Source organism: Carettochelys insculpta, chromosome 10 (assembly GCF_033958435.1).
Source record: "Carettochelys insculpta isolate YL-2023 chromosome 10, ASM3395843v1, whole genome shotgun sequence".
Lineage (NCBI taxonomy): Eukaryota > Metazoa > Chordata > Testudines > Carettochelyidae > Carettochelys > Carettochelys insculpta.
This window is the reverse complement of record NC_134146.1, coordinates 5152764-5178467: the sequence shown is the minus strand read 5'-3', so window position 1 is coordinate 5178467 and position 25704 is coordinate 5152764. Positions and strand designations below refer to the sequence as shown.

At 44.0% G+C, this 25704-nt stretch overlaps 1 protein-coding gene across 1 annotated transcript; it reads left to right on the top strand.

The window, feature by feature from the left end:
* The first annotated feature begins 1228 nt into the window (after window positions 1-1228).
* DBR1 (debranching RNA lariats 1) lies at window positions 1229-23922 on the top strand. Its single transcript, XM_075004513.1, has 8 exons — window positions 1229-1470; window positions 3285-3409; window positions 5194-5274; window positions 8811-8896; window positions 9710-9934; window positions 11979-12059; window positions 16628-16773; window positions 18983-23922. The coding sequence occupies exons 1-8, from the start codon at window positions 1274-1276 to the stop codon at window positions 19653-19655; spliced, it is 1614 nt and encodes a 537-aa protein (XP_074860614.1). The 5' UTR covers window positions 1229-1273; the 3' UTR covers window positions 19656-23922.
* Window positions 23923-25704: the final 1782 nt, after the last annotated feature.

The following is a 25704-nucleotide window of genomic DNA, read 5'->3' as shown; positions in this document are numbered from 1 at the left end:
GGGTGGTTTGTTCCCTTTAAGGTTAGTAATCCATGGCATGGCCCCTTTTAATAACAGATGTTCCAGGAAGATTAGAGGAGCAGGTTGGAAATGCACCCCCTCAGTGCATCACCCTGACCCAGCCCAGCCCAACACCAGCATCCTGAATCCTTCGCAGAGCCACAGAGAGGGAGCCATGTTAACCTGTGTCTTCACAAAACACGAAAGTAGTCCTGTAGCACTTTAGGGACTAACAAAATAATTGATTAGATGTTGAGCTTTCCTGGGACAGACCCACTTCTTCACATTATTTTGTTAGCCCATCCCCGAGCTTGCATCCCAGACCTCCTCCTGCACCCAAACGCCTTCCCAGAGCCCAACCCCTCACCCCATCTGCACCCCGGCCCCCTCTCCAACCGAGATACCGGCCCTTCATCCTTTCTGCACTCAAAATCCCTCCAGACCGTGCACCCCCGCCCCCTGCCCCTGCCCCAGCCCGCACCCACACCCAAACTCTCTCCCAGAGCCGCAGGCGGGGCGGGGGAAAGGACTCGGCCGCCTCGTGGCAACGCCACCATTTCTACAAACCTGCCGCGCAGGACAACCTTAGCTCTGCACTAAAGGAGCGTTGCTGGGCATGTCCGAGGACAGGTGAATGGCGCGGACAGCCAGCGGGGTTTGTGCGTTAGCTCAACCGCAGGAGGGGTCGGGAGCGTGCGGGGGGGGTTAAACCTAGATCCGGGCATTTCCTAACTGCCGAGCCTTTGCCCCTGCAGCCGAGCCCGGGGTTGAGGTAACATCTGACAGGGACTATGGCGCTCCGAAGGGAGACGGAGTGGACGGCAGGCGCGGCGTAAATGCCGCTGATCTGACAGGAAAGGGGGTACCGCTAAGGCGAGTCAGAGCTCGCTCGCTGCGTGCGGGGCTGACTGGCCGGGGAGCTGCCCGCACGGAGCGCCATGACAGGAGGGGACTCCCACGCGCGTGCACGCTCCCAGCGGCACCTACAGCCAGCACGCGCACGCGCTGTAAAAACCCCACCCACTCACCCACCCTACATGCACCGCGTTCACGGCGGCGCGCGCGCGCGCGCACGTAAATTCGCACGTGTAGATTGCGATTCCCGGCTCCTCAGTGGTCCGCCAGCGCGGGGCGAGTGACGTATTAAGCAGGCACGGGAGTAGGGGAGGGCGATACTGGTGACGCGATGAGTACGCGCGCGGAGAGGCGTGGCTGATGATGCAAAAAGCACGCGCGCGGGGAGGCTGGTGACGCAGAAGGCGCGCGCGGCGGGATGAAGGTGGCGGTGGCCGGTTGCTGCCATGGCGAGCTGGACAAGCTCTACGAGACGCTGGAGCTGTTGCAGCGGCGCCACAATGTGCGGGTCGACCTGCTGCTGTGCTGCGGGGACTTCCAGGCCGTGCGCAACGAGGCGGACCTGCGCTGCATGGCTGTGCCGCCCAAGTACCGCCACATGCAGTCCTTCTACCGGTGAGTGCCGGGCCGGGACCGCAGGGAGCGGAGCGCGGACACAGGCGTCGCCGGGCATCTTCCTCCCTCCCCGCCCGCCGGTCCGGTTCCTGCCCTGCCCTGCCGGGAGGGATGCACCCTCGGGTAACGGGAGCTCGCACTACCCTTATAGCCGCCGCCTCCGTGTCCGGGTCTACCCCTTCTCCTCAGGGTCCGAACCGCCCCCGAGTGGTGTCATGCAACGAGCTGGAGCAGGCGGCGGCCCCTGGCACTGAAACACAGTCCGGAACTGAGCATCGCGGTTTGGGCATACAAGAGAATGATAGGGGCTGTTTTACCTGGGGACGCGTAGTGGCTGAGGAAGAGTTTAGGAGGTTTTCCTGCGGCCTGTTGAACAGTATGACTTGGGGCCCTTTCTGCACGAAGCAGGCTGTGTGGCTAATGCTTTCTGAAGGGTGCACATTAGGTACTGCCTGGAGACTGTAAAATAACCTGCTGGCTATCTTTTCAAAACATAACAATCTATCACTTTTACGTGTAGGCCCAATCTCTTCTGTTCCCTAAACATGTAAACATTTGAAAATACATTCATCCCACATTTAATGAGTACTTTACTTGTGAGTACTCGCTAATATGAGGAACATATATATCTACCTTTATTCACTATATGTGTGAACTTCTCCCACTTATATGAACAGTGTCCCTGCAGCGGGGAGACCCATAGCCCTGCAGCTGGCTCAGCTCCAGTTGGGGGGTGTCCCTGTCTGGGGGTGGGGAGACCTGCAACTGGAGCCTTCTCCCTCCCTTCACTCAGACATGCAGCTGTCTGACAGCCCTTTGGCTGGGAAAGAGAGGGAGAAGGCTCTTAGCCTGATTCCCTCCCCCTGCAATGGTGGGAACTTGAAACTGACCAGCCATGAGCTGATCATTTTCCCAGCCCCACAAGTCAAGGGGAGACTGGAACTAGCCTGCCTCTGGTTCTGAGTTCCTGCCACTCTGGGAGCCAGGAAACTGACCAGCCTTTGTGGTTACTGGCTCCACTCCCCTTGCAGGAAAATTCGCTATGCAGGGGTTGTAGGAACAACTGTATTAGACCTCCCACCTGCCTGTAGACCTCACCCTCAGCCAGGTTTTAACTGCTCCCCACGGTCCCAAACCGCCTCCAGCCTCCAACCCCCCCCAGCAGCCCCAAACTGCGCCCAGCTTTACACTCCCCAGCAGCCTCAAACCGCCCCCACAGCCCTAAACTTCCCCTGTCTTAGACACGTACCCCTGCATCCCTCAACAGCCCCAGGCTTAGACACTCCTCCTACTCCCACAGCCTCTTCACTGGGGTGCTAGGCTGGATAGCTCCCCCAGCAATTAACTCCAGTGTTAAGGTTTCAGCCCCTAGGCATAAGGTAATTGCTATCTCTAGTTGTTGCTATTGATAGATATCCGCCTGAGGCGGTAGTATTAAGAAACTGCAAATGGCTTCTTGAACAGCCACATGCAGCTGGGAACTGCCCAGCTGGCCACCTTTAACAAATGTAATCCATGTTTGGGTCCTGACCCATAGGTTGGAAATCTCTGCTCTACATACATACACTAAATTCTATTTCTGGTGCCAAACTATCCAAATACGTCAGAAAAGTACCTAAACTCAACTGGCTTATGTCAAGTTATAAGCACTTGGAACAAATCGGAGACTTTTACGTGTATTTTAATGGGAATTTAGCATCGCTTTTATGAGTTTTTGCCTGCAAGCAGAAATCTGGGAACCAATTGCGCTTGTGTAGCGAGGGATGAGTGTATCATGCATGTATTTTTAAGATGTTTCTCTGTTTCTGAAATAGGTATTATTCTGGAGAGAAGAAAGCTCCTGTTCTCACAGTTTTTATCGGGGGCAATCATGAAGCCTCAAATCACTTGCAGGAACTGCCATATGGTGGATGGGTGGCACCAAACATATATTACCTTGGTATGGAATATCATGTTGGTTTTTGGTTTTTACAGACTTACGGTATAAACATGGGCTTGAACTAATGGAGGTTCAATATATTACTTTTTTCATTGTTTCTGTATTATTGGTTATATGTTATTGGAAGAACCTCAGGAGGATTAAGTTTTTTGCTTCAGATGCTCAGTGGAAGATTAACAGAATATAGTAAAAAGTCTTTAGTTGGGTGATCTTGCAAGCATTGGTTCTGTTTTTAGTTTCTGTCTATTTTCCATGCGCAATTGTTTTTAATCATCCTCTGTTTGGACTCGCATGACAGAGGTTTAAATGTTCTTGAGTTGATCGCCAAGCTATTAGGCTTTCTGGGCACCAGTAATTAGCACATTTAAAACTAAAATAAATATTTCATGTTTCTAACTTCACATACAAGGATGATACATGCAGAAAAGCAGGATATAATCGATCCAGCTGATTGTAACATTAAGACTGATAGGTTACATGAGGTATTTTGTTGTTAGCATGTTTTGAGTTATGCATACTCATACAAACCAATTTTCAATAGGCCTAGGGTGGTGGGACCATCACAGTTGCCCAAACTAACTTCTTTATTATCCATACTACTTCTAATTCCCTTCCCTATGTGTTGATCACCTATTATAATTAATTTAATCCTCCTTTATCAGGTTCTCTCACTATTGTCTTGTTTCTATTCCAGTCTTTTGGATGTTTCACTGCTAATGATCTTTCTCTCCTGCATCAGTCACTCAGTTGATCATACTACTTTCTGGATTAAGTTTACCTTTTGTGCTTTTATCTACACAATCTTTTATTTACAAAAGAGACCGCTGAAGGAGGCTGGGGATATGATAAAGATCTAAAAAGTCCTGAATGGTGTGGCAAAAGTAAATAAGGAAATGTTACTACTTTATGTAGTGGAAGAATGAGATGTCACTTGATTTAAATTAAGAGGTAACAAGCTTAAACATGGTGCACAGTCAGCCAGTGGAACTTGTTGCCCTGGGATGTTGTGAAGGCCAAAATTATAGTAGCCTTCAAAAAGAGAATTAATAAATTAATGTATGATAGGTCCACCAGTGGCCTCATGCTCTGGGTGTCCCTAAGCCTGTGACTGCCAGAAGTTGGGTTTGGATAGTGGGAAGGAGCACTTGATGATTACGTTCTGTAACTCCTTCTGAAGCATTTGTCATTGGCCCCGGCTGAAAAATGGGATGCTGGATTTGATCATCTCCTTCCTAAATCTCATCTCACTTCTGAAATATTTTTTCATCTTACTAATTATTTGGTCATCTTTCATGATGTCTGTGTGACTAATAGGCTGTATGTGTGCTTCAGCCAACTACTACTTATCCTTTGAATTTCTCTTTTTAAAATTTATATATTCACTCACTCCTTTATCTTCAGTCCCAGATGACTGACTTGTCTTGTGCCTTTATTCTTGTCAGTCTTATGTTGTAAGACTTAGTTTTATTTTATGTGTACAGAATCCTATAAATGTGCTGCTGCTGCTGCCTGGATGACTTATTTTGGGCAGGTTACAAATACAAAAATTGCTGTCTACAATAATAGTCTTTGTCCGGGATTGGAAGTAGTGTAGAGGCAAGTGAACACTTTCTAAAATGTAACTAATTTGAACCATAGCTCTGGATGAGTTGTTTTATCAGAACCAATTCTTTTGTTGCTAATGCACATTGTGTTGAAGAAAAGCTGACTACAAAACAATTCCTGAAAGTTCCATAGTTTCCTGAATATGCAGAGAATCTTACTTTAATCTCTCTTCATTCTAGGTTATGCAGGAGTAGTAAAATATCGTGGTGTAAGGATTGGTGGAATTTCTGGCATTTTCAAGTCTCACGATTACAGAAAAGGTGATGGGTTTTTTTTTGTTTTTTTGTTTTTTTTTGTATAACACCAACCTGCTCTTTATTCACATATTTTGTTCAAAAATAGCTTGCAGTTAAGAGTCTGTATGCTATTAGGTATTTGTAATGTGTGTCGAAGAATTTACATGCTCTCCAAGTTTCCTGTGAACAGATTTCCACTGTCAAGTTCATAAAACCAACTCTCCAAGCTGAATATCTCATTGACACCAGCAAAGGGGTTTTACTTCTGGAGCACCTATGCTTGCTCATAGTACTTTAGCGGTCAGATGCCAAGCATGATTGGAAAAAGAGCTCCCTGTTTTTGTAGCAGTAATCCTAATACTACTTTGGCAGTATTCTTTGGTTAGTGTTAGTCTGTTGTGTTACCTGCTGCGTGCCCCCCTCACCCCCGCCCCCCCAAAATGTGTATGTTGGTGTTATATACAAATATCAAGGGACTGGCTCAACGTGAGGGTAAAAGCTGGAAAGTCTCAGAACTTTATTCCTCCATTTATACTTTGTTCTGGGCCTCCCTTGGCCAGACTCTTTACTACCCACCCCCCGTGTACAGTGGCAGTCAAAAAACCAAACAGGATGTTAAAAATCATGAAAAAAGGGATAGAGAACAAGACTGAGAATATCTTATTGCCCTTTTATAACACCATGGTACGCCCGCATCTTGAATGTTGCGTACAAATGTGATCTTGTCTCAAAAGATATGTTGGTGTTACAAAAGGTTCAGAAAATGGCAACTAAAATGGGGACGGGTCCCCTCTGAAGACACATTAGAGAGACTAGGACTTTTCAGGTTAGAAAAGGAGGGGTATGATAGAGATATGTAAAACTGAGTGGTGTGGAGAAAGTGAACAAGGAAGAATTGTTTACTTGTTCCCATAATATAAAGAATCAGAGGACACCAAATTAAATTAATGGACAGCAGCTTTCAAACAAATAAAAGGAAATTCTTTTATATAGTCAAAATGTGGAACTCTTTGCCAGTGGAGGCTGTGAAGGCTAGGAATATAACAAGGCTTTAAAGAGAGCTAGATAAATTCATGGAGGTTAGGTTCATGAATGGCATTTAGCCAGGGGAGTGTCCCTAGCCTCTGTTTGTCAGTAGCTGGAGATGGATGGCAGGAGAGAGATCATTGCCTGTTTGGTACGATCTCTCTGGGGTACCTGGTATTGGCCACTGTTGGCAGACAGGATATTGGGATCTTTGGTCTGACCCAGTATGGCTATTCCTGTGTTCTGAATCCTAGTGGAAAGGGGTGATGTGAGACAGGTTTCTGCAAGACAGTTCTGTGAGTGATGGATCTGCCTGTATTAGTACTTACAGTACCATGGTATAGTTCTCTGTGAAGCAATATCGGCAGATCCCAAGCTCACAAACTGTATTTCTGCTGCATTAAAATTATCTTAAATTCTTTTGGGTTTGGTGGCAATCCATAGACAATCCACATACCAGTTTCTTCCAGACCAGATTTAGTGGATGCATCTTATCAAAACAAAAAAGCAGTCATGTAGCACTTTAAAGGCTAACAAAATAACTTATTAGGTGATGAGCTTTCGTGGGACAGACTCACTTCTTCAGATCTACAGCCCGACCAGAACAGACTCAATATATAAAGCACAGAGGTCCAAAAATTATCAAGGTTGACAAATCAGAAAAATTGTTGTTGTTGGCAAATTAGATAGAAGAGCAAGCGAGGGGAGTGAGGTGTGGGTAAGTAATGATTAGATCAAACATCAAAGTATGTAAAAGAGCCCTTATAATAGGTCAGGTAATTGCTGTCCCTGTTCAAACCATGTGTTCATGTGTCAAATTTGAATATGAATGTTAGTTCCAAATATTCTCCCTCTAGATGGTTGTGAAAGTCTCTCTTCTGAAGAACACAGACTCTCAGGTCTTTAATGGAATGTCACACTCCTTTAAGGTGCTGGCTGACAAGTTTGTGTACTTGGAGATTTTTGATGTCTGCTCTATGTTCATTCATTCTTTGTAGTCTGCCCTATATACAAAGTGTGTGGGTATTGTAGGCACATGATGGCAAATGTGACGTTAGTTGAGGAACATGAGAATGTGCCAATGATTCTGTAATTAACATGGCTAGGTCCAGTGATGGTATCTCCATAATAGATTATATGAACAAAGCTGGCAATGGGGCTTGTTGCAAGGAAAAGTTCTCAGATTAGTATTGTTGTGGTGTAGCCTGTGGTTGCTAGTGAGAATCCTCGTAAGGTTAGGAGGTTGTCTATAGGAGAGAACAGGCATGTCACCTAGGGCCTTCTGGAGTGTGGCATCATGATTAGGATAGATGGTAGGTCTTTAATGATGCGTTGCAATAGTTTGAGTTGGGGACTGTAGGCAATAACAAGTGGTGTTCTGTTGTTGTTTTTTTTGGGGCCTATCTTGGAGTAGTTGGTCTCTGGGTGTTCATCTGGCCCTGTCTTTTTTTTTTTTTTTAATTTCTCCACAAGGGTAATTAAGGTTTATGAATGTTTGGTAGAGATCTGGTAGTTTTCGGTCACCCTCAGTAGGATCAGAGCAGATGCAATTGTATCTCGGGTCTTGACTGTAAATGATGTATTGTGTGGTGTATGCAGGATGGAAGCTAGAAGCATGTAGGTAAGTGCAGTGATCAGTAGGTTTCCAGTAGAGAGTGGTATTGATCTCACCATCAGTGGTTTCTACTGTAGGTTCCAGGAAATGTATCTCTTGTGTGGAGTGGTCAAGGCTGAAGTTGATGATGGGGTGCAGATTGCTAAAGTCTCTGGAATTCTTCCAGTCTCTCTTTACCATGGGTCCAAATGATAGATGTCATTGATGCATCTTGTATGGGTTGAGAACACTAAGAATATCTTTAGTAGTGAAACCCCATGGGAGTAATTCTCCACAGCAGGAATTGGAGATGAAGGAGGGAAGCAAATCAGATCTTCCTCTTACTAGGAGGGCACAGTAAATCTCAGGAAATTAAATAATTGGTATTCTGTCCTGGGGAGGGAGGGCTTCCCGCAATACCCCACTTTTAGGAAAAGTGCATTGGTTCTTATAGCGTCTTACTAACTGGCATAAATAAGATTCTTAGCTCCATGGAGAATCCTTCCATCAGATTGGAAGTATCGACACTTCTGCACAAATGGACTGCATCATCCCTCTAATCCCAAACAATGATTCCTCTGGCAACTGGCACGGCTCTTGAGAGCAGAAATTTTGAGATTTTTTTTTCTAGTGTTCAGAAGGATGCGGAAAGCCCCCACGTGAATTCTTCTGTGTCCCCTGCAAACTATTTGATAAGTATTCTCTTGATCTGTTTTTAAAATAGTGCATTTTTGTAGTATAAACGTTAAATTAAAGGTTATTGGCAGAACTACACATGTGACTGAAGCAGCTCAGTTGTGAACGCAGACTGTCTCCTGCTGTTGAGTGGCTGATTAGTTTGTTTAGCATTTTCTCCGGGCAGCCAAATGGATCCAAAGGTTTTAAGTAGAGAAACACTGTACGTTATTTTGTGTGACCAGTTTTTCTTGGTGTGTTTCAGGTCATTTTGAGTGTCCTCCATACAATCAGCAGACTATAAGAAGTGCATACCATGTGAGAAATATTGAAGTCTTCAAACTCAAACAGGTCAGGTCAAAACTTTCCTTTAAAGAGGGCAGACAGTATTCATGAGATTAGCCTAATCTAGAAATGAGCATGTTGGTGATCTCAATTGCCATTAGCTGTTAACATTGACACAAGCAAAGTTGGCTTCACTGTTCACAATAGAACAGCAATTCTACAGGCCTTCTGCTTAACCTTTGCATTATCAGAACTGCCTTCTTCATTTGACTAGTAAACACATTGCACAGGTCTCTGCCAGAGCATGATTTAAATTCTTTATTGCATCCTTAGCAATACCAGCTAATATTGAAGGAGACTTCCGTACACAGCTCAAGTGTGCAGTGTGCTGGGGAAGCTGGAGGATGTATCTGATATTTTATGTTAATCTGAGGGAGACTAGTGGGTTTTCTGTAGTCTCCTGGTCAGTCTGAAGCTGAAACACATTTCCTATAGTGATGCAGAGCTTGGGACTGTTAGCAGATGTGCTGTGTGGGGACTGAGGTATAGTTTAAAGATCTGGCATAGTCTGGCTTTTTGTGTAGGAAGAGGGTAATGCTACTTAATCAGACATAATTTCTTTTAGACAAAAGTTTTAAAGGCATTGCTTGAGTGCTTAATTCAGTAAGTGTGTTTTGGGGAGAAGGCCTTGGAAAGGGGAGTAGGAATGCCTGCCTCGGCTTCCCTGTGTTATGTCAGCTCGTGGAAGATTACATCTGGTGATACTACCTCAGTGTTTAGAAAGTAAGATGGTCAGACAAAAGAATCCGATATGTTCCCCCTTTATTAAGAGACTTTCAGGTGCTGCTCTTTTCCTATGTGTTGTTTTTTGCTTTACAGTTAAAGCAACCTATGGATATATTTATGTCACATGACTGGCCAAGAAGTATATATCACTATGGAAACAAAAAACAGCTTCTTAAAATGAAATCCTTCTTCCGCCAAGAAGTGGAAAACAATACGTTAGGAAGCCCTGCTGCCTCAGAACTTTTGCAGCACTTTCAACCCACCTATTGGTTCTCAGCACATCTTCATGTAAAATTCGCAGCTTTGATGCAACACCAGGTAACAAACAAGAGCAGGTCATGTAGTCTATCACAGGGAGGTTTCCAATGCTAGGAGTCAGTCACAGAAACCTTTCTCGCCTTGTAAAATCTGATTTGCTTTTCCCTTTTAAAAATGTATTTTCATATAGCTTATGGAAGGTCCTCTTAGCTATATTAAGTAACTGTTAATTTACCACCATAATCAAAGGCTTAACATAATCTAAAGTCTTAAGGCAGAAAATGTTACAATTTATTCTGTTAAACATAAGATACTTTTAAAGCTATGTATAGAACTATTATTCTGGTTTTGTAGTTTTAAGCATTTTTTTCAAATTACTTTTTCCTGATTGTCACTAGACAAGTTAAGTAGCTAATGTTGCTGAATTAGAAAATTATACTTAATTTTAAGACTAGACAGCTGGATTTGAGAAGCAGACAACCTATAAATCTAGTAAAGCAGGAAGGCAGAGAGCAGTTCAAGTGAAAATATCTGGTTATCTGAGACCATAGAATATTAGGATGGAAGGGACCTTGAGAGGTCATCGAGTCCAGGCCTCTGCCCTCATGGCAGGACCAAGTACTGTCTAGATCATCCCTGATGGACACTTTATCTAACCTGTTCTTAAATATCTCCAGAGAGAGAGATTCCACAATCTCCCTAGGCAATTTATTCCAGTGTTTGACCACCCTGACAGTTAGGAACTTTTTTCTAATGTCCAACCTAAACCTCCCTTGATGCAGTTTAAGCCCATTGCTTCTTGTTCTATCCTCAGAAGCCAAGAAGAACAAGTTTTCTCCCTCCTCCTTATGATGCCCTTTTAGATACCTGAAAACCGCCATCATGTCCCCCCTCAATCTTCTTTTTTTTTCCAAACTAAACAAGCCCAATTCTTTCAGCCTTTCTTCACAGGTCATGTTCTCTAGACCTTTGGTCATTGCTGTTGCTCTTTTCTGGACCCTTTCCAATTTCTCTACGTATTTCTTGAAATGCAGCACCCAGAACTGGACATAATACTGCAACTGAGGCCTAACCAGCACAGAGTAGAGCGGAAGAATGACTTTTTATGTCTTGTTCACAACACACCTATTAATGCATCCCAGAATCTTGTTTGTGTGTTTGTTTTTGCAATAGCATCACATTGTTGACTCATATTTAACTTGTGGTCCACTATAACCCCTAGATCCCTTTCTGCCATACTCCTTCCAAGACAGTCGCTTCCCATTCTGTATGTGTAAAACTGATTGTTCCTTCCTAAGTGGAGCACTTTGCATTTGTCTTTATTAAACTTCATCCTGTTTACCTCAGACCATCCCTTTTGGTGCTTGAGATACAGCAAGGGTCAGACCAGGCAGGGAGAGTTCATGAATAGCCTACACAAAGTCAGAAAAGCTGCTGGGTTTGAACTTGTTTATTTGTTAGTTTCTTGTCAGCCACAGTAATGCAAACTAGTAAAGTCATTGGCTGTATTTGCTTTGTGCACCTTAAGACCTGGTAAACTCCAAACGGTATAAAAATCACAGATTGTTGTCAGTTCATAACTCTAGAGCTTCCTGTCTTGGCAAATCTAATCTATACTTGTGATATAAATCAATGTATGTTACAACACACAAATTACATAACTTAAGGCAATGTAATTTACATTGTAATTTGCAGTGTCTACGCTGCACTACGTTGAGAGGAGGTGCTCTTCCGTTGACATAGCAACTTTCATTCAAGTGGATTAATTAAGTCAATACAGTGCTGTCCCCTGGACTTATATTGTCTTCACCAGACTCGTTAAATTGATGCTGCGTGTTTGACTATACCTGATTGCTTCAGTTGATGGAAGCTTATGTACCTTCTTCTCCCCAGTGTTGTTGGTATCATCTGCTCAAGCTCTCTCTCTTCATACCACAGTTCCCCCATCCCTTTACTACTTCTAGGAATTTTAGAACATTCTGTCTAATCTAAATTGTTAACTTCAAATTCCGCTCTGGACTTTCCATGCATAATATGATTATTAGAAAAATCATTTCAGGGAATCTTTAGCATTGCTACTAATGGTTTCATTCCTGTTTCCTAGACAAACACTGAAGGACTGGTGCCAAAAGCAACAAAATTTTTGGCTTTGGATAAATGTCTGCCACATAGAGACTTCCTACAGGTAAGCCTGCTGTAAGTGGTCACCTACTACCATTTAGTACTTTATTTATCTGGGCTAAGGAGTGCACAGATCAGCAGCAAGCTGAAGAATGATTCTTCCATCCCCAGAGAATTAACTCTCAGTTGCTGCTCATGTTTGGGCTGACAATTTCATAGTAATTTTAAATTAAGGAGATCCTTTCTTGAGAACAAAGGGGTATAAGTGGTCATAAGAATCCTTCCATTTGCCTCTGTACAAACTACCAGAACTCTGTGGCAGCATAGAATCGTAAAACACTAGAACTAGAAAGGACCTCAAGTCTTTGAGTCCAGTTCTCTGCCATCTTGGCAGGACCAAACACTCTAGACCATCCCAGATAGGTGTCTGTCTAACCTGCTCTTAAATATCTCCAGCAATGGAGATTCCACAACCTCTCAAGGTAACTTATTCCAGTGTTTAACCACCCTGACAGTTAGGAATTTTGTCCTAATATTTAATCTAAATCTGCCTTGCTGCAGTTTAAGCCCATTGCTTCTTGTCTTTATCCTCAGAGGGCAAGGAGAAGAATTTTTCTCCCTCCTTCTTGTAACCCTCTTTTAGGTACTTGAAAACTGCTATCATGTCCCGTCAAAGTCTTCTCTTTTTTTCTAAACTAAACAAGCCCAGTTCCTTCAGTCTTACCTCATGGCTTATGTACTCTAAGAACATAAGAATGGCCATACTGGGTCAGACCAAAGGTCCATCCAGGCCAGTATCCCGTCTGCCGACAGCAGCCAATGCCAGGTGCCCCAGAGGAGAACAGAAGACAATGATCAAGTGATTTATCTCCTGCCCTTGTACTGAAGGCTAGGGCACCATACTTTACCCCTGGCTAATAGCCATTTATGGACCTAACATGCAAAAATTTATCGAGCTCTTTTTTTAAAACCCTAATAGAGTCCTGGCCTTCACAGCCTCTTCCGGCAAGGAGTGCCACAGGTTGACTGTGCGCTGTGTGAAGAAAAATTTCCTTTTATTAGTTTTGAACCTACTACCCATCAATTTCATTTGGTGTCCCCTAGTTCTTGTATTATGGGAAAAGGTGTATATAATTTTTCTATATTCACTTTCTCCACACCATTCATGATTTTATATACCTCCATCATATCGCCCCTCAATCGCCTCTTTTCCAGACTGAAAAGTCCCAGTCTCTCTGGCCTCTCCCCATATGGGACCCGTTCCAAACCCCTAATCATCTTGGTCGCCCTTTTCTGAACCTTTTCTAATGCCAATATATCTTTTTTGAGGTGAGGAGACCACATCTGCACGCAGTACTCAAGATGTGGGCGTACCATAGTTTTATTTGGGGAAGTATGATATCTTTTGTCTTATTATCTATCCCTTTTTTAATAATTCCTAACATCTTATTTGCTTTACTAACTGCTGCTGCACACTGCGTGGATGTCTTCAGAGAACTATCCACTGTAACTCCAAGATCCCTTTCCTGATCTGTCGTAGCTAGACCTTTAAGCATTCTTGTTGCTCTTCTCTGGAGCTTTTCCAATTTCTTCGCATCTTTCTTGAAATGTGGTGCCCAGAACTGGACACTACTCCAGTTGAGGCCCAATGAGCACTGAGTAGAGCGGTAGAATGACTTTTCATGTCTTGCTTGCAACACTCCTGTTAATACGTCCTAGAACACTTGCATTTTTGGAACAGTATCATAAAAATGCCTGAAACATAAGCCAAAGGGAAATGAAAATCCTCCATTTGAGGAAAGTGAACTTCCTGAGCCTGTCCTTGTAAGGAAAAGGGAGAGCCCCTAGACAGGCCTTTTTTTTCCTTCCCTTATTAATACTGTAATTGGGTGATGATGGGATGGAAAAGTGGAGCCCCCCCATGCAACTTATTAAAAGTAGCTCATGATTCAATGCACAGACCCTAAAGGAAAATTATTTGGTAGGAAAGTGCAGCAAAATCCTAAAAAACAGTGCAGTCCAGACAGCTGATTGAATTCCATATCTCATACTACTGAAATATACAGTGGACTTTTTAGATTTTTGTATTGCTCTAGGGTCATGGTGTCAATGCACTAGCCACACGTGGCTATTTTGCCGGTAGAGTGTGGCTAGGTGGCTTGAATAATTCTTTTTTCAGAATGTATTTAGTTTGCTATAACTGTAGTCACTAGTAGCTATTGCTTCAGAGCTGGCTGGGCACATGGCTGTAAGGTGTAATGGCTCTACCTGGCTTTGGGACTTCATTGCGCTAAGCATAATATATGTGCCCCAAAAATCTAGACAATCAACAATAAACTTCCTAAAGTACAGTACCACTTCTTCCCAGTTTCTCCTTGAAATAAGAATGCTTTCTTCTGTGTATCTCTGCCAGCCAAACTTCTTGCTTGATTATCCTCCTCCATTTCATACTGCCCCATTGGTAAACTTAGCCCTATAATGGGACAGAGAAAGAAATCAAAAAGACTCAATCTGCCAAATGTCTGAAAGTGGTAACTGTCGGCCAGTTCCCCAGCTAGCAATAGGGGTGAATGCCATGCTTGTTTCTAGGGGAGGTAGAAAGTGGCTTACTTTGCCCAGCCCTGCTGCGCACTCAGTCCCAAATATTCCACTGATCCATGGACAATCGCCCTTCAGCAGGATGAGAGGCTTTAAAGAAGAGTATACAATTATTCTGTATCTGGGAAAAGCACAGCAAATGCTGTCACATCAGACAGTTTTGCTGGGATAACAGCAGCAGGAGCCTGGCTAATGATTGAGATGATGTCTGCAACAGAAGAATTAAGTTGGTACTGAAGGAAGTATTCCCTGACAGATGGAGCACCAGACATGTTGCTTTAGAAGTAATAGATTCATTATTCTCTTTGGACTAACTACTTAAAAACTTCCTACAAACAGCTGAAAACCCATCTGGCCCTATCTACAAGACTGCCTTTTTGGGTCTGGGGGGGTTAAATTTCACTTAATGTGCTTCAGAAATGGAAGGTAGAACAGGAGTTCCTGGCTGTTAGTCTACTAGATGGTTGTCTGTTTCCATGTAGTAAGCTTTACCCTTTGTGGTAAGAAGCCATATAGACTGTCCACCACAGTAGCTGACTCAAATCAGGCCACAAAATGGGAGGAATTTTATGGTGGGTTTATTGCCGTCAATGTCAGTTAGGGCAGCACGTCTCTGCAGCCAACAATCAAGACCACTGCCCGAGGTCAATCCTACAGGTAACTGTAAGGATGACAATCTGTGATTGGTACTCTATAGGAAAAAACAGTGATACACTAGTGGTCCATCCTGTGTTTTCAAGGCTGTCTTCAAAAGATGTAGGACCTCTTTCAGAATCCTGTGAAACAGCAGATATTCCCTACCCTGCGAATCCTTTTCTTGGCTGAAAGAGAAAAGCAGCTCTGATCATATCTTACTAACTATTATAGGCAGAATGCTTCTATAAATGCAGCTCTTGGGAAAGGCAGCCATGCGTTCCCCTTTGCCTTTTTTCCCCTGAGGGAAGGGTTAAACAAACCAGTTTGGGATGAGTGGAAAATGATGGACTAAAGCGTAATTTCTGCTAGTTAGCCTGTATCTCAGGTGCAGCCACCTGGGCAAGTTCTTGAATATATTGCTCACAAACTGTTTGCAACTTTAAAAATAAAGTCAAGCACTCAAAAAGCTTGGCAATGCTAGAATTCAGGTTGCCTGTGCAGTCTTAATTCAACCTCCTTTTGTCCATTTCTTTTATGATAATCTCTAATAATGTGATCGCATATCTTTTTCTTCTCCACAGATCCCCTGTCTTATTCAGTGGGCTTTTAATTTAAAAACTGGTTTCCTAAAGATAATGGCTACGTCTACATGTGCACGCTACATCGAAATAGCTTATTTCGATGTAGCGACATCATCTACACGTCCTCCAGGGCTGGCAACGTTGACGTTCAACTTCGACGTTGCGCAGCACCACATCGAAATAGGCGCTGCGAGGGAACGTCTACACGCCAAAGTAGCACACATCAAAATAAGGGTGCCAGGAACAGCTGCAGACAGGGTCACAGGGCGGACTCAACAGCAAGCCGCTCCCTTAAAGGGCCCCCTCCCAGACACAGTTGCACTAAACAACACAAGATCCACAGAGCTGACAACTGGTTGCAGACCCTGTGCATGCAGCATGGATCCCCAGCTGCCGCAGCAGCAGCCAGAAGCCCTGGGCTAAGGGCTGCTGCACACGATGACCATAGAGCCCCACAGGGGCTGGAGAGAGAGCGTCTCTCAACCCCTCAGCTGATGGCCGCCATGGCGGACCCCGCTATTTCGATGGTGCGGGACGCAGATTGTCTACACATGCCCTACTTCGATGTTCAACTTCAAAGTTGGGCACTATTCCCATCCCCTCATAGGGTTAGCGACTTCGACGTCTCGGCACTTAACGTCGATTTCAACTTCAAAATAGCGCCCAACACGTGTAGCCGTGATGGGCGCTATTTCGAAGTTGGCGCCGCTACTTCGAAGTAGCGTGCACATGTCGACACGGCCAATGTGTAAAGATAGTACAATGTCTTTCTGTCAAGCTGAATGAAATGCCTCATTGACAATATTGTTTTTCTAAGGTAATAGATATAGACCACGACCCCAACGCATCTGATTCTCTGGAGTATGACCTTGAATGGCTTGCTGTTCTCAAGGCAACTAACAGTCTTATTAATGTGACTCCAAAGGCATGGAACATGCCTGAAAACAATGGCCTCCATGCCAAGTAAGTAAAATGAGTGTTGGGTTTAAGTATTCTTTGAGTTGAAAATATGCATATACTTGTGAAGAGAGAGATTTGGGATATTAGAGGAACAGGGTGAATGAGGTGTGATATCTTTTAAGTGGCGGCCTGAGTTGGGGTGTGCAACAGTGGCTCATACCCTTAATGCAGCATTCTTATCCTTCAGCCTGGCCCCCTGCTCTTGTAGCATCCGGTTGTTTGTGGCATGTTTAGGTCAAAACCTCCACATTTTCAGCATAGAGTTGGGGGGGACTCTAAGATGACTGCAGCTGTGGTTCGATTAATCAGTATTCCCCACAGGGAGGGGTTCAGAATCATACCCTTTGTGAGTGTGCCTTGTTTTGTCATAACACTGTTCAATGATGTGGTCACATTTCACTGGCACTGTATGTGTGCATACCTATACTGAGTGGAAACTTCCATTCCTGAGACATGCTATCAGTATTTTCCTTCATTTTGTACATGCCTGTGTAAGAGAGCTGAACTTTTGGCTTAAAGAATAAAGGCTCCATTCAGAATAACTGGAGTCCTGCTTAAAACAGCTGTTTGGGTTAGTTTAAAACAAGGGTGGTCAACCCAGGGCTCTTGAGCTGCATGCAGCTCTTTGACCTTTTAAATGCAGTTCCTCAAAGCAGCACGCTGGTAGTGCCACCCACCTGCTCCACACACATGTCCTACTGCTTGGTGGGAGACACATGTGGTGGCAGCAGCAGCTCCAGTGAGTTTGCCAGCAGGCGATTATAGCTCAGGGGGTGCCTGGCTCTAGGGGACAGGGAGGGCATTCATGGGGCAGCTGGGAGTGCCTGGCTCTAGGGGAGGGGGCTAGGCATTCATTTAGAGGGGGAGGGGGCTGGGGGAGATGGCTCTACAGGGGAGCAGGGCATTGAGCCTCATTTATATATTTTTTGTGTGTGTGTGTGTGGAGATATATAAATATTATCATAAACAAACCATAATGCATGGCTTTGTCTCTAACTCGTTGGCCACCCCTGTTTAGTATATCTAAATATGTGCACTCTATCCAATGTACTTAGCGTATTTTATTCAGCCATAATATTTGGATGGCCATACTAGCATTTTCAGTATAAAGCAATTGTGTCTCCAGTGCTAACAGGTTAGAAACCGTTAACTATCTCTTCCTACAATAACACCTTTTTTATCAACTGAGGCTTGCCATTAAAAATGTGGCAGGGTTTCAGGGACGCTGAATCTGTAGTCCTTATGTGGCTATTTCTACCTTAAAATGTAGATAATAGTTTAGTCATGTGAAAGCTTCCAATATTCACGTTGCCTAAAATATTTGGAAGTCACTCAAATCAATCTTTTTTTTGATTCTCACTGTTTACTGAAAAAAGACAGATGGGTTGGTTGTCATATAGGTACTTTCACAGTGAGAAAATGCAGAGGATGAAAGAGCTGTTTTATTTCAGAAAAGTATGAAAAGAAGCAGAGGCTGGAAGCTGAAGACAAATACAAATTAGGCATGTTTTTTTAAAAGTGAGAGTAATAAACCATTAGAACAAATTATCAGTGAAAGGGCTTCTCCAGCTCTGTCCTCAGAACAAGACTGGATGCTTTCTAAAAGATATGCTTTATTAAGAATTATTGGGCTCAATTCAAGAGTAAATGAGTGTAATGTAATGGCCCATGATATACAGAAGATGAGATTAGATGACCCTAGCCACCTCATATTAAATGCTGAACTGGAATTTCTCTTTCCCACATGTCTTATCTAATGAAATCTTTAATGGCTTGTCCCAATGTTTCTGTCTATTTACCATTAGAAAATAATTTTCAGATTTAGCTCTGCAACATAGCTGCTCTAAAACTGGTCTGTGGTGCCCTGACAGCTTAGACTAGAGTATATTGGCTTTGAGCCTCATCTTTTGTCCAACTGCTCAGTTACGTTGACTACTTAGAAACCAGAGAAGTTGCCAGAGTAGGACAGTGTTAATTAGCCCTTTTGAATTTGGACTCATGTAATGGTTTGTGAGAATTCTGTTTATTAATTGAGGGTGATATAAATTTCATGAAACCTCTTGAATTAATTTAAATATTTATGGTAAGAGGGAGCCAGCATTAATGTCTGTAAATGGGGACCTCTTCAAATAGGAACAGGAAAGAGACACGTTTTGGCTAATTGAGCTCAGGAGAATGTTTGTTTGTTTGTTTGTTTTTTAAATTCCTGTAGGTGGGATTACAGTGCAACAGAAGGAGCACTCAAAGAGGTGCTGGAAGAGCTGAAGCAGAACCTCAAAATTCCTTGTAACTTCAGTATGACAGCAGCTTGTTATGACCCCAACAAACCACAAAAAAATGTGGATCCAGTTCATATAATCAATCCTCAAACCACTGAGTTTTGTGTCCAGTTTGGCCTCACTGACCTTAATGACAGGATTCAGCAAGTGAAAGAAGAGGGCTCAGTTCGGGGAGAAAATGAGGAGGAGGAGGAAATGGACAGTACTGAGTCAGCAGAGGAACCCAGTGAATATTATACAGATAACTCTGGGCTGTCTTCATCTATTAACCCAGATGAAATAATGCTGGATGAAGATGATGGTGATGAAGATCAGAGCACCTGTTCTGTTGATCCTCCACTTGATCACCCGTCTGACTTTTCTGCAAGTTTTTCTGACACCAGGATCATGCCAGATTCCATGTTGGTATCTTCTGATGATGCTATGGACTCCACCAATGAAGACCTAGAGAAGTCGGGTGTGAGTGAGCAGACTGAAGAGAGGAGCTTAAACGAAAGAGCTTTAAAACGGATTGGTAAAAATGAGAACGGAAACAGTACCGTGAAGAAAATTAAAAGACGGAATCAGGCTATCTATGCTGCAGAGGATGAAGATAAAGTAGAATGAAAATGTATTAATGTTGGAGAGGATATTTTTAACTGCTATAACTGGCTACATTTTGGTGTGTTGGGGCAATGGTGAAAGCTTTTAAAATTAATTCAGCATATGAACTGATAAGCGTCACTGTATGCTACACACTCCAGTATGCTACAAAATTTCTGATGGAGCACAATATACATTTGGTATCCTTGCTCAGTCCTTTTTTCAACTAAATGCATAATCAGTTGGTTCTGCTTCAGGCTCTTGATAAATTTTATTTTATTTACATTCTGATTCACCTCTGCACAATATCTGTAATACTTGGTTAACCAAGGAAGAATTTCTTTTAATTGTATTTAACTTTGGAGGGAGACGATCTTTGCATTGCCTTTAACGCTTTCTGGTAGCTAAAGGTAACTGAGCACAGAACTGCTAATATAGTAACTTCCTGCAGTGTGGTTAAAAGCAGTACTCCCATGATAAAAAAAAAAAAAGAGCAGTTAGAGAGGTGGATGTGTTGTTTTTTAAATCTCTGGAGTTACTATTCCTGCAGCAGAAAATCTTAACATTTGATGTCTTTAAAAATTATGAACATATATTAGACAATGCATATAATACTAGTTTTTAATTTTACTTTTGATATATACAGAAAAGAGATCTCGCATTACAAATGTGAATTGTGACTGAGGTGAATATACTAATATATTGAAGGCAAGTGAATGTTTTCAAGATAAATTCTCATGCGTCTCTCCCAAATGTTCAGAGTAGTATTTCAAAATTTGATGTACAAATGGAAACTAACTAGCAATAGCCTCATAGACATTTGTATTTGAATTGCTGCCTCAGTAACTCAGAATTTTAATCTTCTGATGTCATGGGTAAGTGATGTTTTCAGTGCTTTCACCTGAAGAGGGCTGAAAGATTATACGCTACTGTAAACACTTGATTTAACAGACTAATGTGGGGAAGGGAAGTCCGTTAATGCTGAAAGTCCATTATATCTGAATGATTATACTGTGTGATGATGCACTGACCTTCCCAGCCCATCACTCACTCTGTCCTCTGTGCCCCCTTCTGTCCCCTGCTCCATTCTTCTCCTCACACCTTCATCTCCCTCCCTCAATTGCCAGGAGAGAAGCTGAATCCTGGCCTGGCTCCTTCCACCTCCTGCAGCTCTCAACACTGTGGCTTCTCCAGCCCCGGTTCCAAGCCACCTGCACGAAGGTAGACCGTGGCCAACCCCAGCAGGCAGCAGCCTCCGACAGCATGACCGCTGTTCAGCACCATTGCAGACAGCAGTGTCTGGGCACCAACATACTCCATGCACATTCCCTCTCCTCCCTCTGCTGGCTCCTCTGGCCCCTGCGGTGGCTCTGGTATATATGGGAGTGATGCTGGGGTGGGTGGACTGGCGCCTGCATAGAGTGCTTCCCTGTGCAGGACTGCTTCATCTCCCCACTAGGCAGAGACCACAGGTTGGACCGGGCCCTTGAGATCCAGAGCTTCCTTGCAGCGGGGAGTGGGTGCCATTACTCCAGGTGTGGGCCCCTCCTCCCCCTGCCAATGTGGCTGGAGTGCCAGGACTGAGCTTTGTGTGCCTGATCCAGGTAAGCCATGGGCTGTAGGTTCCCCACCCCTGTGGGGTACATGGTTACTGAAGAGGATGGTGATCATTTTCCTGTCCACTGAAGGTGGGACAGGAAATAAGCTGCTTAGTTTGAAACAAGAAGTACTTTTTTTTTTTTTTTTTTTCCAAAGATGGGGGAATATTTTTGAAAGGGCTGCATCTACACTGATTTTCTTCTTTCGAAAGAATAGGCAAATGAGATGCCAGATATGTAAATCTGCACCTCGTTTGCATTTTTGATATCCTTCGTTTGCATGCCTCTTTCAAAAGAGACATGCTAGTGTAGATGTAGCCTCAGAGGTGGGAAATGTACCCAAAAAGTTAGTTGAGTAAATGTGTAGCTGCTTCTGGGGTTTGGGTGATGGACTAAAGTACAAGTTACTGGTGTCCTGGAAAACTACTTGAGTAAAAGTGTGTGCCTGCACTCACATATCACATCTAGATTGTACTCAGGTATCCAGAAGTGAATGGCGCTGCACTTAAACTCAAATAACATTTTTGGTACTTTTCCCACCCCTTCCAGTATCCAGCCCCAGGTGGTTGCAGCCCGGAACCTTGTGGGCCAGAGCCAGACAAGCTCTGCCAGGCGGCAGGGCAGGAGGTGGCTCTGCATGTTGCTACAGCTGTTTACTGCTGTTTCGCCAGCTGGCACATGGTGCTTTCACACGCAATTTATTAGCCCTGGTCCTCCTAGGGTCTGGGTTGGTGTGTGATGCGAATGAAGAGAGAGTCTCCTTTTTCTGTTTCTTAGTCAGGAACAATTGCAGTCAGGTTTGTTTGTTTGGCTTTTTTGCTTTTCGCTTATGACCCCATGACCCTAAAAAGGTTCCCCACCCCCTTATAGGATCAAGTTCAGTATCGATTTTGTGTGTATAACTCCAGTGTGACCTTACACCTGCACGTTGCCTACAGGCACAAGTGTGCACCTTCCATCTGAAACATGGTCAGGCCAAGCAAAATCTCCCGGGATATGGAATGGTCAAGCCTTGAGCACTAGTTACATCCAATGTACCTTTACGTCACACTGACATTCAAAGAGTACATTAAATAGCTGAAAGAGAGAATGAAGTCCAGGAATTGCGTATGCCAAAAAATGGCCAACACAAAATGAGGAGCTGATCCTAAACAGCTCTGCTACTCAATTGTGGAGTATAATGTTATGTTACTGTTTCCCTTTCTACTATGTGTTCTATGGACAGCAGGTGGAACGCTTAGATCAATAAACTTCTATTTTAAGGCCTTTGTCTTGTACTAATACTGCCGCAATACACCATCTCTCCATTTTATGAATGTAATTTGTTTGAAAACTTTGTAAAATGAAAATTCATAAATCAAAAATGCAGCTGCTGGCAGAGCACTGGCTGTACTGTGGACACTCAGATGACAGTTGTTTCTTTGTAGTGAAAATAGTGTTCATAAATTGAAAAAATGTATACATTTACATGGTTCATTTGTATCAGATTCTTAAATGAAAAGTTTGTAAATTGAGGGATAGGTGAGTGTGTATCTAAGTACTAACATGTATCTGGGGTTTTGAATTGCAGGTAGGCTGGGAGTAGGTGAGTCACAAGTGTTATTAGGTCTGAAAGCCAAATCCTGGTGGTGTTTTCATTTTTCACCCAAGCTATGCAATGTTTTAGCTTTGTTGGGGAACCCCATCAATGAACCTCCTTTAGTATGAGCAGATGCCTGCTAAACTGTACATTTGCAAATGTTTGAGTTGTCAGACTGACTTTCTTGCTGGCAGTGGAAATATCTGATGTATTCCTCAAGGGAGTCTTCTACTTTTTATATCTGCTTGTATTTGTTTGGCTTCAGTTTCAGATTGGCACATGAATTTATCATAGACAATTTGAGTGCATCAGTTCTTGTACAACAGTGTTAAAACTCACCAAGATCTCTTCTGAGGATTACAGATATGTTGAAGGAGCCAGTGGGCTAGCCTTGTTAATCTACCTTCACAAATAACAAACCAGTCCTGTGGCACCTTAGGGTATGTCTACGCAGCAAAGTTATTTTGAAATAATGGCTGTTTATTTCAACATAACTTTGAGTGTCTTCACAATGCAACTGTTTTGAAATAGTGGAAGGGTTCAAGTTTGGCAAACCTAATTGCTGGAGGAAAAGAGCCTATTCCAAAACAGATATTTTAGAAGGGGGTTGGGCTACTTTGGAGTAACATGCTGAAATAATTTTGTTCTAAAATAATTCTGCTGTGTAGACCTCTTATCTTACGGTAGAGCCCCCAGAAGCCAACATAGGCTCCTGTGGGTGTAAACACTTTCTCAGAATAAGTTTTTTTGCTTCTGCCGGGCTTTCCCTGTAGTGTAGATGCATTATTATGGAATACCTTATTTTGGAATAATTCCAAAATAAGCTATTCCCAAAGGACTTTGCTGGGTAAACATGCCCTTAGAGCCAGCAGTTCCCAAACTTTTCCAAAGGGGAACCCATTTTGACCATGCAGGAAGACTTGGTGACCCAAGGCAATTCAAAAATGGGGGGTGGAGGGGAGGCAGAGCTGTGCCCCCTCATGTTTATATATTCATAAGTTATTTCATAGAAAAGGGGAAATATATTAATAAAATAACACTACATTTACTAGGATTAATCAGAGTTGTGGTGGAAAGACACTCATCCCCAAACTGCACCTCCCAAGCTTAAACCCCACATTCAGGGGCTAGAGGGGGATAGGGAAGTCATATTGAAGGGCTAGGAGTCATCATTCACACGGGGTCAGGAGGGGGCTAGGAGTCACTGGGGCTGCAGGGGGGTTAGGGAGGTCACACTCGGGGTATGGAGGGGGCTAGGGGAGTCATGCTGAGGGCCTAGGAGTCATTCAGGGCTGGAGGGGGCTAGGGGAATCTCACTAAGTATGGAGGGCTAGGGAAGTTACACTGAGGGGCTAGGAGTCACTCAGGCTGCAGGGGGGCTGGGGAAGTCACACGTGGGTTAGTCACAGCCAGGGCTGCAGAGTTACACTCAGAGGCTAGGAGTCACTTGGGCTGAAGGGGGTAAGGGTGTGTCTCTCAGGGAGAAGGAGTCATGCACAGGGACCCCCATGGCTGGAAGTTGGCTGGGGCATGGAGCTCTGGTGAGCAGTGCCAGCCGTGGGAACCCACACTGGTATGGGGGAGAACCCCCATCCCTGCAGCTGGAAGCTGGCTGGTAGAGCCAACTGTGGGAACCCAGGCGGGGGCTGGGGGGAGTCCCAGACTTCCCATGGCTGGAAGCCAGCTGGGGCCCAGGGGACACCCCCAACCCCCACAGCTGGAAGCTGGCCTGCGGGAACCCTGCTGGAGTCTGGGGGGACGCCATCTCCTGCAGAAGCTGGAAGCCAGGGGGCTGATCAGCTCTGCTGTCCCCCCAACCTCAGGCTCAGGCCCCCCCACCTTACTTCAGTTGGTCACTGTTCCTCAGGTATGCAATTCTCTGCCTCATAGCTCAATTTAATTGATTGGCTTAACTGCCTGATGGCTGTTAGTCCAATTAAGAAGTTGAGAACCACTTCAGGAGTGTGAATGGCTTCTTAATAGCAACCTCTGGGCCACCCAGCTCAGCTGGGGACCCTTTTTGAAATGTAACAGTGACCCATGTTTGGGTCAATATCCGAGAGGTAAGCATGTTAGTCTGCATCTACGAAAACAAGAAGTCCTGTGGTACCTTATAGACTAACAGATATTTTGGAGCATAAGCTTTTGTGGGCAAAGCCTTAGAGCATGGTTTCCCCAAATGGGAGGCATGCCCCCTGGAAGTGGGTGAAGAAATTCTAGGTGTGGGGGGGTGTGCAAGGCAACCCAACCACCTGTCATTCTCTCCCAGTCCAAGACGGAGTTGGCTTTTGCTTCCAGCTCTCAGCCCCTGCTATTTTGCATGGGTGACTGTTAGCCGATGGCCAGGTGAGATGCCACTATGCCCTTGTATTAATGAGATTTCAACTGCCAGGGCAGAGCTCACTAGTGACCAGGCTGAGAGCTGCTGAAAAGCAGCTAGGTTCTTTGTTTTGTGTTCAGTTTGCACAGTAACAGGAGGAGTCAGGTTACCACTTAATCAATTACTTTGTTTATTTATCTAACAAGTTAAGCTCTTACTGTTACAGTGTTTGTTTGTTTACCTAGGGAGTTAAGCTCTTGTGGTTACAATTGTTACAAGGTTTATACTTTGATTACAAATAGCTAGCATACACTCTAATTCATAGATCTATACTTGTTAAATGCGTGCAAAAGAAATAAAAAGTAAAATACCTAGCAGGTCTTATCCTCACCCCTGCGTTACCAACGTGGCTTGGCCAGTTTTTCTCTCAGTCCCTTGGGGAGAAGTCCTTTGTCCCTTTTTTCTCCAGGAGTCGGGCGTCCCTGGGGAGACCCTCACTCTCCTGTTCGGCAGGAAAGATGATTGGAACTCAAATGGGGGGTCTTCTGGACCCCTCTTTTATACCCATTGGGTTAC